Below are 14,946 nucleotides of genomic sequence, written 5' to 3' on the forward strand. Positions count from 1 at the left end.
ATAATAGTTCAGATGCATAAATCTACTTGACGCCATGCACGCCAAAGCACTCTTGGACAGAATTTTACACATTCTAGGCCCTGTAGAGAAAGTAAAGTGATAATTAATAAGGAGTGCTGAAATGATTGTCCATCATTTTATAAGCCAGAGTGCTTGGATTTAAGACAGACTGGTTCCATTAATGCTTATAGGGCTAAGTTTACAAAAATCCAATCATTTAAGTTTAAATGGATTGTAGCGAGTACTCAGTTAATTATATTTATTTCCAAATGGTACTTAGCTGTTATTTATATGAAAGCACCTTGGAATACGCACTTGCGAGACCTTAAACATTTGCAACTAAGCTGAATAATAAGATAAAAATGGGAAGAAAAAACTTTAATAAGGTTTATGCAGTTGTATATATCATCACATTTGTTTCAGTTACATGCATTAAGAGTCTTCGATTTGCAAGGCTCTCCTAGTAGTATTTCAACTCTGAAACATTGTAAACAACTGACTTGCTTGGATAAGCTAGCAAGTCAAATCCTCATGGGACAGGTTAAGAGAAGTGCAAATTACGATAATCACATAAAGCAGGGTTGCAGCCCTTTTCACCTTGGAAAAAAGGCCAGGCTGATATTTCAGACATAAGTGTAAACTATGAAAAGACATAACTATCTGAAGCTGCAATCCTATACCCAGTTCCCTGGGACTTACTTTTGAGTAGCTATGCGCTGAGGATTGCACCGACAATTTTATCACCTCCAAAACAGGTGACTGTGTTAGTTTATATGTAAAGGGAAATTGCCAGCATTTGGTTCCTCTCCCCGCCCCCATATTATAGAACACAAATATTATGTTATGCTCCAAGGGAAACCTGCTTATTCCTGACCATATTTTATATATCTTGTGCACATAAAAACAATGAATTTGATTATATAGTTTATTACACAGTAGATGCTGTAGTCTGCATAAACATTCCAGTGGTTTTTAAACATATGATTTTAATCTCAAAGGTTCTTCACTTTCAGAACAAAAAACAAAAACAAAAAACCCTGATGCTGCACTTATTAATTCCCCTCAGAAAGCTAGCATCAATTTGCAGAAATAATTTCTCTCTTGGGCTATACTCAACATTTATGCTTTTGCTAATGAAATATTTTTATGCATTGGTTACACTGGGTTCAGTGATGCTAAGAAATGTGTTATAGGTTTGCAAGGCAAATTTAAGCATGGCAGATGATTTAGCCATACATTTCAAATAAACAAGTGTATCTTCAAATAGGAGATGAAAGGTCCTCCGTCCAAACCTATTTAGATATTCTTAGTTTTTTTATGGTTCCCATTTCCAAAATCTCTCATGAAGTGATTTTTTTCTATCTACCACTCAGATACATTTACAATTTGCTGGAGAACTAGTAAGTTTTTGCATATGAGTGTTTGCAAAAGTCAGGTTTTAGATTAGGCAAGCCGTTATCCACTTACATCATTATTGTGAACAATATCCCAAATTGCCACATGTAGCAATATGCTTGTAGAAAGTAAACAAATAATATTCAAATGTATCCCCTCTAAATAAGTAAAGTGCACAAATTTGACACTCAAGTGTCAACTATGGGTATTATACGGACTCAAATATGTACTAAGGCTCAAGACAAAACCAAGTACAGTGGTACCTTGGTTTACGAACTTAATCCGTTCCAAAAGTTCATTCTTAAACCAAAGTGTTCTTTCCCATAAAAGTGGGGGGCTCAATTTACAAATGGAACACATTCAACAGGCAGCTGAACATGTTCTGCTTCCAAGGCAAAGTTCACAAACCAAAACACCTACTTCTGGGTTTACAGCGTTATTAATCCAAGTTGTTCATAAACTAAGCTGTTCTTAAACCAAGGTAGCACTGTTTGAGTACTACAGAAGTAGTGTACTAATAATACACTGTTAGTAACCATCTGAAACGAGCCAGACTATCCCGAAGGAGTGCCTGCCACTCTGTTGAAGCATTTTGGCAGAAATATGAAGATGTTGACAGTTTGATATTTACAATGCATATATATCAGCTAAAGATGTAGGATGATGCTGGCAGTTTTTGACTTACGTCTTTTTATGCAGAGATATAGCTACAGACAAATAAATCAATTTTGAGATGTTATACAATCTTTGTTCCTACCACCTGCCCCTATGATTAGAATATTTACATATGGACTCCCTTTCCTGCACCAAGAGGATTGTATTCAGTGACATGAGATATTCCAGAGTTCCACCGTAAAGAAATTGTAAAAAAATATATATTCAGGAACATTGCTGGCTTTTATTCATCCATACAATATTGCATCCTATAAAGAGCATGGATTAGATAAGGTACAAAAATACTGTGGTTTCTGAAAATGAGGGAGAAACAGAAACAAGTGTCTCAGCAATACTGCATATGACTCGTCAGGCAAAAATTAATGTCACTAACACTAGGGAGTTTCTTGTCAAAAATATTGTTGATGCCATCTGCCACTGAATTAAACATTAGGAGCATCTTACGACAAAGAGCGAAAGTTGCCAATGGAGGTATGCTAATGTTCTAGTAACACAACCAATTTGAAACAAACCTTGCATTTCACTCCCAATATAAATCATACACATACAAATGACTGACCCTCAACATTAGCAAGACATGACTCTATTCAGACCTGTTTTAAATTGAGCAGAATGTCAACTAGTTATTCTTGCTGGTTTCCATCTTTAGTAACACGGTGCCTCATCATAATATGCCAGCACATGAGGATGTTAAGTAGTCTAGAGAAACATACACAATACTTCTGGAAACACCATCTAAAGTAAAAAAAATTTTTTTTTGAAACATATATCATCCCACTTTCATCATCTCATTGTCATCTGTAAAGCTTCAGGCTGTGCTTACACAATGAATTCCTTCTGCTTAAAGAAGCCACTTCAATCGCTTAACAATCAAACTCCTATAATTTACAAGATTTAAGGAACAGGAACACACATTTCTCCTTAAACACCTTGTCTGCTCATCTCTTTGTTTTCTCTCTTGAGATTCTTTAAGATTTATTAAATGGCCAAGCTACCCTAAGCAGAAGGCTTTAACAACAACAACAGCAACAGCAGCAACAACAATTAATAATATGCATATTATGCATAGACCGTAGCATCACTGTAGTCCTCAATGCCACTCACTTGCTGCAGAAATGTAAAGATGTTTTGCTTTGCCATATTAACATGATTATATTTTTCCCTAGTCAACCAACAGAAGTACTAACATGCTTCTTTTTCTCTCTATAAGTAGACTGTTTCTAACAAGAACATAAGAAAAGTATACTGGATTAGACCTATGGGTCAATCAGTATGAGTCAATACACTACTTAGTTATCAGGGTTAGAATCATCCTTAAAACAGAAGCAAGAGACTCCTGTAGCATTTTAAGGACTGATACATTATTTGTTTATTAAATTTATTAGTTGCTTTTCTTACAAAAGGAGCTCAAAGTGGCTTACAACAGCAAAGCAACATAAAACACCATAAAACAAAACAAAACAAAAATAATATTGAAAGCAATCACGTTCATAGAAGGTGGGATTAAAGCCTTCCTTCAAGGAGGCTGCAAAAAAATTAAAAGCCTGATGGGAAATGTTGTTGCCTGGCATCTCAAAATATGTAATGATGGCATGAGCTTTTCCCACTTTATCAGATGCTACAAGATACAAGCCCTTGCACTGCCATTAGCTACACTGTAGAACTCGTTAGAAACAGCTCCCCCCCCAAAAAATCTAGTGTTTCCTGTTGAAAGCTACAATAACAGTTTTTATTGATTTCTGAGACTGTTGCAGTGTTGACTGCAGCAGTTCTGCTTTCACAGCTCTCAGAGTTCCCTTTCTATTTTCAGTACCCCAAGAGATACACCTGTCTGAGCAGTGAAGCTTTAAGGACAGTCAAAAGATTTCCTTCCTTAGACTACGAATTATGTATCAAGACATATACTGAAATTTAGTTTTCCTACAGGATACAAATGTTTTTAAGATCTCATGCTTTCTGAGTTTGCAGGGTGCAAGAGAATGTTCCTAGAAAATACTAACTAGTGGCTTAACATAATGTATTAGCACTAATTTTGCTCGTATGTATTTTTTTCTTGATCACCCCAAGATAATCCCCTACATGAAATTTACAACTAAGCTCCCACATTTAAAGAATATAATAGTCAAACTGTTACTAACTTATTTGTTACTTCAGAGGCAATTCAACTGCTGGTTTCTTTTTAAGGAGGTTATCATGTCTTTTCACCAGTTAGAAGACAGATTCATGACAATTTAAACTAGTGTCCAGTCATTTTAACAAGACTGAAAGCTGTTTGTGACCAACAAAACAGCACACATTATATCTGAATACGAATTAATGATGTGCACAAGTTGTGAGCGACAATATGCCAAATCTGTCAGTCTAATAGTAAGTATTTAATTGGTCCCAAAGTTTTTTCTTGATTAATGAGTATCAGAGCAACCTTTTCTTGTTAAAATATGAAATAATGCTTCATAGTACTACTACTCATTAGAGAAAAGAAATTTCCCCATATGGCTTATCAATATGCCTGTTTTTAATGGCGTTCATCCATGCATTTGGTGTCTCTACAGATGCCAAGTATATTGGCAGATCATAGTACTAGTGAATAAAGACTGAGACATGAAATCAACATGACATCTTCTTAGGTTATCAGAGATATCTCATAACTTGGGAAATTGTCCCTTTGCCCAAAAGAACCACCTAGGGATAGGATACAAGAATAGAAGTTGAATCAAAATCTGCATATAAAGAAAATCACTAACAATCCACGTAGGAAGTGAGGATCACAGTATCTGGAATGAAAAGGCATTGTTGCACATTTCTTTCTAACCTATTCAACTTATTATGACAATATCCAATTGCAACATGTTAAAGTTAACTATAAAAAAGACGAAAAGATTGCTTTACCATTGCAACCATTAGAGTAAAATATAAAGGAAGGTACTTTTATTGCAAATATTCTATTTGTAGATGAATATGTACATTAGATGAGGTGTGAGTTGAGTGGTTAATGTGCCTTATAAATGGCCATTATGTACATTCAATACACCTCATGGAATGTGACATAATCTGTCCATGAGAAAATTATGCATGTTTTATTGCCAATATACATGTTCCGCAACTATTGTTGAAGAATGTGCATATTATTTTCAAGAAATACACCCTTTGCTTCTATCTCTAGCTCAGAAGTAGGGCTGGTTTTCAACACTGCAATATATCACAATATCTGAAATAAGGAAGGAAATACACAGAGGCGAACAGGACAATGTCCTGGCAACTGATACTTAAGGGTCTAAAACTGATAAATGATGATATTATCATCATTTCAGCAGCACTTTCAGCAGCAGGCAAGCCAAAATGCATCCAAATGAGACTTTTGATTTCAGGTTTACCTACCAAATGGTGGTATTGAGGACAAAGTACCTGCCACCATCGCAAGGCCACACAGGCCACCACTACTGACAACACCATTACAAGGCCTTGCAGGCTGTCACTGCTTTTGCCACTACCACAGGTCCTTGTAGGCCACCACCAAGACAAGGCCTCTTAGGCTGCTGCTTCTGTCAACACCGCCCTCTGTTGTGGCAAGGCTTCACAGGCTGCTGATTATTGTGCCTCTACTGCCAGGCTGCTACTGCTTCTGCCTCCCATCCTGGCCATTGCTGATTCTGCTGCTGCCAAGCTGCTTCTGCTACCTAGCAGGCCTGCTGGCAGTCCCATATTATTTGTATTCACTATGACTTATCTCCGTACTTTGGACTGTCCTGAATACCACCAAGTATACCAAAAGTCCTCTTGGGATGCATTTTGAATTGCCTGCTGATGAAACTGTGTGATGATTAATAATATTGTCATGTATCCATTTAGACCCCTAAGTAGTAGCAGTTGCCAGGACATTGTCCTGTTCGCCTCTGTATAGCTCCATCCTTATTTCAGACATTGTGGTAGATTGCAATATTTAGCTGGTGATATTGTGAGGTTTAGCTGCTGATAACATTGCAGTGTTTAGTTGGTGAGTTATCGCAAAGTTTAGCTGGTGAGTTATTTTGATGATGAAAACCAGATATCACCTAGTCCATACACACATTGTGATTCATGATATATTGCCAGCTCAAATATTATGAAACAATTAGCACTATGTGAACTTCAAACCAGTTTTGGATGATATATAGATATATCACCCAGCCCTACTTAGAAGTAGGCAACCTGTTGCTGGAAGGCAGTCAACCATCTAACTCTGTGTTACTTGTAGTGTGCCTTTCTGCTGACCTAAAACATTGTGCAGCTGTTCCTGCTGAGAGAGGTGGGGGAAGATTTGATCCTCCTCTCTCCTTCTAAGCAGTGATGAAAAAGAAACAGGGTTGCAGATACAGTCACATCTGCATTCATAGTGGGACTCCATTTACATGCACTTGCACATACATGTTACATATAATAAAAATGTAACTGCACTGGAGGATTTGTAGTGCTGTATCACAATCCTTGATTTGCATGTAGTCAAGAGTGTAGTCCCCATTGGAGGATTTGTCATACCTCATCACAACCCTCAATTTGCATGAAGTTGGGATGGGGTAGGGAAGTGAAAGAGAAGGTGTGTTGGAACAACAGCAGAGGCTGTGGCATAGGAGTAAGAAGAGAGGGTCACTGAGAAGGGGAAAGTGATGGCTTAAAACAACAGTAGAAATACAATTTCATGCATTGTATTTTACTCCTGGTATTATGTGTTATATTCAACATGAAGTTCCAGAACAGGTTTTTAACAAACACACACTCATCTAGGAACAACATCCAACAACTGAACTCTAACTGAACAACTCAATTGACAGGCTTGCTTTTGATATACTGTTCATCTTAAAGATGCAGTAACATGTATCACTCCAGGGTGTGTGCGCAAAGGGCTGCTACAGAAAAGGAGTACGGGGTGGACCAAGTGCAAGGGAAAGTTTAAAAAGGAAGGAGGAGGTAGGTGGGTAAAAGGGGATGGATGTGATAATGGTGTTTGTGCAAAGGGGGCTGCAGAATGGGGTTGGGAAGGTGAAAAGGGAGCTCAGTAGTTGCATGGAGTTGAAAGGGGAGGCTCTAGGGGGTTAATGTGGAAGGAGTGGCAGGGGGAATAAGAGAGAGTAGGGGCACAGCCCCTAGCGTGCATGTGTGTGTGTGTGTGTATACATATACACACAAACGGAGCATCCATCCATATCCAGATTGTATATGACTGTATATGAGCAAACAGCATGCTTCTTGAAGAGTATACGGTATATGTTGACTGGAGAATGACCATATTGCCCAGAGAATGCACAAAATGCTGTCACATTATGCACATTCCCCAAGGCCTGTTGGAGACTGTGTATATTGACTGGGGAATGTGCATAATTTACTTCTAATGGACAGACTATTTGTACATTCTCCACGTGGCATGATTAATGTACACATTCCCCGATTACACACATTAACTACTCAGCTCAGCTGACCCCATATGATAGATCTACACACACCTCTTTGACTCAAGGTAACACTTCATGCGTCTGATGAAAAAGACTGCAGTCTACTAAAATTTATGCCATAATAAATTGGTTAGTCTTTAAGTTTTGTAGTCATTCCTCATAAGTATGAGTAAAATCTCCCATGCAGAAAGGGTAATCTACATTTAGTAAAGCACTAAGACCACAATCCTAAATGCAATTACATTGGTCTTAGTGGGTCTTACTTTTGAGTAACCATGCATGGGATTGCATTTTTTTAAAAAAAATCTTCCCAAATTATAAAGGCTCTTGGAACACAATCAAAATTCTGACTGTCATTTCTAGAGTTGAAACAAAATGTTTTACTAGCCAATTGTTCAAGCAAAGAAATACCTGTATAGTGTTTGTTTGAGCAAGCTTCCAAGGTGAGAGCTCAGCAAAAGCAAGAAAGGAAGAGAATGATGTAGGAGTTCAAGAATTAATAATAATAATAATAATAATAATAATAATAATAATAATAAATTTTATTTATATCCCGCCCTCCCCAGCTGAAGCCGGGCTCAGGGCGGCTAACAACAATAAAACAGTACAAAAGTACAACATAAACAACATTCTAAAATCATTCATTATAAAAATTAATTAATTCAAGCCACTGGCAACCATTGGGCCAGAGCTCTGCGAAGATTGCCGAGGGAGGGAGTCAGGCTGTGCCCTGGCCAAAGGCCTGGTGGAACAGCTCTGTCTTGCAGGCCCTGCGGAAAGATGTCAAGTCCCGCAAGGCCCTGGTCTCTTGTGACAGAGCGTTCCACCAGATCGGAGCCACAGCCGAAAAAGCCCTGGCTCTAGTTGAGGCCAGCCTAACCTCTCTGAGGCCTGGGACCTTCAAGATGTTTTTATTTGAAGACCGTAGGTTTCTCTGTGGGGCATACCAGGAGAGGCGGTCCCGTAGGTACGAGGGTCCTAGGCCATATAGGGCTTTAAAGGTTAAAACCAGCACCTTAAACCTGATCCTGTACTCCACCGGTAGCCAGTGCAGCTGGTATAGAACCGGGTGAATGTGATCTCGCAGCGAAGACCTCGTAAGGAGTCTCGCTGCAGCATTCTGCACCCGCTGGAGTTTCTGGGTCAGTCTCAAGGGCAGCCCCACGTAGAGCGAGTTACAATAATCCAGTCTGGAGGTGACCGTCGCATGGATCACAGTGGCTAGGTCAGGGCGAGAGAGGTAAGGAGCCAACTGCTTAGCTTGGCGGAGATGGAGAAATGCCGCCTTTGTTATAGCTGCAATCTGCGCCTCCATGGAAAGGGAGGTGTCGAAGATTACACCCAAACTCTTAACGGACGGTGCTGGCACTAATTGCGCCCCCGCAAGAGATGGGAGTTGCCCCCCCAATCCCATATCGCCCCGTCCCAGCCACAGGACCTCTGTCTTCGAAGGATTTAGCTTCAACCGGCTCCCACGTAACCATCCAGCCACAGCTTCCAAACATCTGGTCAGTGTGTCTGGGGCCGAGTCAGGATGGCCATCCATCAACAGATAGAGTTGGGTGTCATCGGCATACTGATGACAACCCAGCCCAAAACTCCGAACAAGCTGGGCGAGGGGGCGCATAAAGATGTTGAAAAGCATCGGGGAGAAGAGTAGGTGGACTTTCCCAGTTATTAGGCAGCAACCTTGTCACTTGCATCTGATTTCCCTTTAGAAATCTACAAACACACCTCCTTTCACCATAGTTATGCAGACTGCTTACTCAGTTACATTAGAGCAGTGTTTGTCAAACAGCGAGCCAGGGACCACCATTGGCCATCACTGTACTTTTGAGTAGGTCATAGTTCTGCAGCCCATCTCCCCCTGGCCATGCTGTTGCCCTTTCATTGATAGATGCCAGCACCAACAGGCTGCTGACCATTTGTCTGACCAATGGACTACAATGAAGTTATATGGGCAACATGATGAGGAAAAACCCGACTTTGAAATCCAAAAATTATTCATAGTTAAGGACCTGAGGAACATAGAGGTGGATTGCATGTCCATTGTCTGCATCCTTAATTGGGCATGTCAGAATTATATTTTAAAATTATGTTATAATTATATTTATTTATAATCATATTGTAAAAAAACATAGGTGTAGCAGCTCAATCTGTAACAGCTATAAAATAGGAGATGTGTACTTTACAGAGTACTTTGGCAACTGAGTCATCAACAATGATAAACTAACAATGTCACTGCCAAACTGGTACAAGATAATTTGATACTGACTTTTAGTTCACCAATTCCAGGTGTTGTTTAGTTTTAAATCGGAAAGCCTTTATTCTATACGGTGCATGAGGACCTTGAGCATACTTTCCAGAAGAATCATCTTGCCTAGGCCAAAAGCTTGCATATTTAATTTGCCCAATAATGGTCAGTTTTGATGCCACTGGTTTCATACATGGCAAGCCTTATGGGTATATAAAAAGCTGCATAAATGTACTGCAAGGATCAACATACAAGTGTGTAGCTTTGGACTCAGTATATAAATTGGACATTACCTTCTTAATTCCCTTTGGAACCAGAATACAGTGGTGCCCCGCAAGACCAATGCCTCGCAAGACGAAAAACTCGCTAGACGAAAGGGTTTTGCGGTTTTTGAGCTGCTTCGCAAGATGAATTTCCCTATGGGCTTGCTTCGCAAGACGAAAACGTCTTGCATTTTTTGCAAGTTTGTTTCCTTTTTCTTAACACCGTTAATACAGTTGCCACTTGACTTCGAGGAGCAACTCATAGAACACGGTGTGGTAGCCTTTTTTGAGCTTTTTGGTGATTTTTGAAGCTTTTCCAAAACTTTTCCGACACCGTGCTTCGCAAGATGAAAAATTCGCTAGGCGAAAAAACTCGCGGAACAAATTAATTTCATCTTGCGAGGCACCACTGTATAAACAAGGAATCCTTATGTTTTTGCTATGTTTTGCAGTTCCATATACAAAGTAGCGAAATGAGAATGAAGTACCAAATAACAATTTTACCTACTTCATGCTACATAGAATTACAATGACCTTTCCCTGCCCACCACCAAATATATTTCATATACATTTGTAGCCTCTTGCTCAACAAGCTTTCCTAAAACAATATGTATCTACTTGTATCGGTCCTTTAAAAAGGTCCAGTGTGGACTGTGTGCAAATAAAAATAAGAAAAAATAAATGATGGTACTGGGAAGGAATGAGTTTAGGGATCAGCAGTTAATTCTGAAATTTAATTTGATTTGAAGCCTACAATTACTATTTGTGCAACATGCAAAACTACACTCAACCTGGAAGACTGAATGTTGACTATACCATGCATATATACATAAACCATACACAAGATTTCCAACACTTGTTTTTTTTAGACCCTAGCTGTTTTCACAAGTGATACTAAGCTCGTTTTTCTCCATCTCTACACACACCTGCATTGCTCTGGTAACCTTTTAAACACACAGGCATTCAAATTTTAGATCAAGGGAGTGCTGTATGGGAAAGGTGGGGTTATTTTTCAGCTCTTTTATGCCTTCTCAGCTAAGGAGCCTGCTGCAGATCACCTGATGACCATTTATAGCTGCATACATCCCAGGCCATTCAAGAGCAGGAGTGCCTATCCAGATCGAGTGGGTGTGTGCAAGCATGGGAACCTCTGAGCCAGAGAGCAGCCTGGCTCATTAACAGAGGCAAATGAGCATCAGCTGGAACAGGGTGACATCATCCAGAAATCGTGGGTAACAGCAAGAGATCTGTGTTAACCCTTCCCGGACATCATGCCGGGTAGCGGATAGGAGCCAATGCCTAGGGCCAATACCTTCAATTCTCTAATCAATAAAGTTGTGGCCATTTCATGCCCATTAAACTTAAACATCGTGTCCTGTGTCTTTCTTTCTGGGGGAGGGGTTTTGACACGCAAGAGATCTGTTGGAGACACTTGTGAAAACGCCCCCTGACGACCGAGTAGGTCTTCCCCGCCCCACTTGGGCGCAGGTGTTTGGTGCTCCCGCTTACCGTCCACCAGCTCGTCCAGGTTGGAGAGTTTCCGGCTGCCGTCGATGGTGTAGATGGTGCGGACACCCTGGGGAAGGTTGACATTGTCCGACAGAGACCTGGTGAGCTCGACCAGGAGGGCGTCGAAGGAGCGGAAGCGGTCGCTGGAGATGGGGTAGACCAAGCCCTTGAAGTACTTGTCTCCATTGCGGTAGAAGCGCGCCTTCTTCGCCTTCTTCTCGGAGCTGAGGGCCTGCAAGGTGCGCGTGCGGTAGAAGCTGCAGTGGGCGCTGTGCGCGGGGCTGGGGATGAGCCCGTTCCCTTTGGGGCCCGAGCTGCTGCTGCAAGTGGAGCTGCCCCCTCCGCCGCGGCGGGAGCTCGAGCGCTGCTGCCTTTTGTCCCTCTCCTCGAAATGCTCCAACTCAATGTTCCTCCGCGGGCTGGCCATTGGAGAGCCGTGTCGCCCACACCGCAGCCCAATACAATATAAACCCTCCCCTCGCAAGCGACACCCCCTCCACTCCCCACCTTAAGCCTCCTCACGCGCCCTGACCAAAGAGATGCCCGTCCGCGCGCGAGGGGATCCTTTACCTCAGCATCCCGCCAAAAAAAAAAAGAGGGCGGGAGACTGCGGTCCCTCAGAGGCTGGGCGTTAGGAAAAAGAAGCCGCTGCCTTCATCCAAGCAGGAGCAGCAGCAGCTGTAGCTGTAGCAGCGCCAAGCTGTGCCGGGGACTCCGTGCCCATGAGGGGCGGGGGAGAGAGAGGAGAGGCAGCAGGTCGCCCTCTTAAGTCACGCGCGCGCAGGCACCACCACGCATCCCTCTCACAGAGCCCCTGCTCACCACCTCCCGCCTCGGGGACGCCCGTCATGAGCCGCTGAGAGGCCGCCAAGCCTCCAGGCTGCTTCCATTTAGCCTTAGGCGCGCGCCCGCCTAGGGAAAAGCGGTGCTGGGAGGCGGAGAGAGAGAGAGAGGACGCCGCTGGCCGCGTCCCCCGCCCCTCAGTCACTCCGCTCGGAGCTACTGAGGAGAGGGAGGTGGGGACGACGGCGCGTCTGTTCCGCTCGGGGCCGGCGCGCCCCCGCCCCCCTCTCCAGAATCCCCAACTAAATACGATGCGCTAAGGGAGGGGGGAGAACCCACCCACAAAGAGGACGCCTTTCTGCAGGGCGCCTAAGCTATCCAAATCCCTCCTGTCGCTGCTGCTGCTGCTCCAAATGCATCCGCGCGCCCGCGAAGGCGCATGCACAACCCCGCCGGCAGCCGTAGCCGGGCTGATCTCCCGGGCGATAAAACAGCGCCGCACTGTAGCGTAAGGCTCTTTAGAGGGGTGCGGCGGTGCCGCCGTGCTGGAGTAAAATAAATAAAGGAAAGCAAAAGGAAGCAGGCTTCCCCTGCTCGCCCCCTTCCTTTCCTGTGCCGGCAACCTCTTCGGAAGCCAAGTGCAGAGAATCCAACAGGAGGAGCAGGCGGAGGCTGCAACCCGGCCAATGTGCACTAATAGCAATGCAGTATGTGATGTGACAGAGGCAAGGGGAAGTGGCTGCTGGGTCCTAGAGCGACTCGGTTCTCAGCAATCGCAGCTCTTCAAGGCAGGCTCTGGTTGCCCAAGCTGCATTGTGGATCCCGTTATATACACTGAGCGAGCCCGATCAGGGAGCTCAGAAAGGAACGCAGCAAGCTGGCTTCTATCGAGTCAGCCCCATTGAACCATCTTGATTGGTATTTTGCACAGTGACGGGCAGCCTGGTTTCCAGGCAGGGAATCTTTCCCAGCCCTGCCAGGGATTGAACCCCCGGACCTTCTGCAGGCAAAGCACATGCTCTACCATCTACTGCTAAGTATGCTTATAAATGCAACATCCATATGCATCTTCGGGATTTTACATAATGGTTTTTATATGTGCTAAGTTTAATACGCCCTCAATCAATATTCCATTTTGATGCCACAACTAGAAATTTCCATATTTAGGCCCACAAACTACCTGCTACTTTAGCCACATTCCTTATCATAGGAGCCAGTTCCTAGGAGCAGAGATCCCTTTGGCCCCCAATAAAATATTTGAGGGGGCTGCCCCCCTCCAAATTGATGGGCATTGCCATTCAAGTGTGTGCGTGTGTGTGTGTGCGTGCGTGCGCTGCATCATGTGATCCATTATGTACAGTAGGGCTTACCTAGACTAGACCAATGTTTTATTCAAGTTGGTACCCCTGCTCCTTATTGTTTCAATTTTATTGTTTTATTGTTTCCATTTGGAAATAGACAACAGCTTGCCTAAAGAAAACAGGTGTGTTAAGATTCACATAATATATTACTAGATTCCATGAACCAAGGTCTTAATCCTCTGCCACTGCAGGGATGACACACTTGAACCCTAAAGTTCAAGTTCAAGTTTTATTGCGGCCAAAGCCAGTGACACTAAACACCACAAGATCAGACAACAAGAAATCAGCAACAACCTCAGAAAAGAAAAAAAGGTTACACAAGGGAACTTCGCAATGTGCCATTCAACAGAAGAGATTTACGCTTCCTAATTACTAAAGTGCAAAATTTAGCCACCTCATATGATATTGAGCTTGAGGAATCTTCCAGGAGGTATTTTCGGAGAATTTCAGGAGAGGATTCCAAATAATATTGAAGGGGTATAAATTTTGATAGAAGCGGTAAAATAAGTTGAACTCATTCTTCACTATAAAATTCGCAAAATAGAAGAATGTGTGTGACAGATTCTACCTTATTAGACATACAAGGGCAGAGACGTGCATGCATTGGAACCCGCGTGAATTTGCCGTACAGCACTGCTGAGGGCATTGTCTCAAAGCGGGCTCTAGAGCAGGGTTTCCCAACCTTTTTTGGGCAAAGGCACACTTGTTTGATGAAAAAAATCTCGAGGCACACCACCATTACAGCCCCGTGACGTCAGCGCGCAGCGTCACGCCGGGAGGGACGCACGAAAGTGTAAGTTTCAATTTTTTCCCCTCCCCCTTGCCGGGGAACCTCCAAGCTTTGGGGGTGGGGGGGGAGGAGGCAGCAAAGCGAGGGACTGAGGGACTCCTCCAACGACAAGCGTTGGGGAAGAAGAGAAAGGGCTATTCCGCTCCAGTCACGGGAGGGGAATATGTACTGGCCCAACTGGTGTGCGGTCTTCGGAAAGCGGGGTGCGGGAAGGAAGCCTAGGCTCGGGGTCCACCGACCTCGGCGGAGAAAGGCAACAACCGAAGCCTCCCGACGGTTTCGGGGGAGACGTTCAGAGCTTCCCTGGGAGTTTCTCAGCCTGCCTTTCGGAGGAAGAGGCGGAGGGGGCCTGGGGATGGCGGTGGCCTCGGCCTCGCCCTCCCTCCGTCCCTCTACCTTTGTAGTGGACGCGCAGGTTGTTCTGCGAGAGGCCGATGTAGCTGAATTTGTCCTTCGGGCTCCAGGAGTGCGGCAGCGGCGTCTCCTGCTT

General features: G+C 43.4%; 1 protein-coding gene across 5 annotated transcripts in view; it reads right to left on the reverse strand.

The window, feature by feature from the left end:
- DCLK2 (doublecortin like kinase 2) overlaps positions 1 to 13,003 on the reverse strand; it is a 79,199-nt gene extending 66,196 nt beyond the window's left edge. For 4 of the 5 annotated variants that reach the window (XR_014011654.1, XM_081208368.1, XM_081208367.1 and 1 more), the window contains exon 1: positions 11,523 to 13,002. Coding sequence is in view for 4 of the 5 variants with exons in the window: in XM_081208368.1 (XP_081064494.1) it covers positions 11,523 to 11,949 (427 nt within the window). In the remaining variant the exon portion in view is untranslated. Of the gene's footprint in view, positions 1 to 11,522 lie in introns of all 5 variants that reach the window. The other variant, XM_081208369.1, reaches the window with a different exon arrangement.
- Between the last annotated feature and the right edge of the window lie 1,943 nt (positions 13,004 to 14,946).

The sequence above is a fragment of the Podarcis bocagei genome, assembly GCF_964188305.1.
Source record: "Podarcis bocagei genome assembly, chromosome: 9".
NCBI lineage: Eukaryota > Metazoa > Chordata > Lepidosauria > Squamata > Lacertidae > Podarcis > Podarcis bocagei.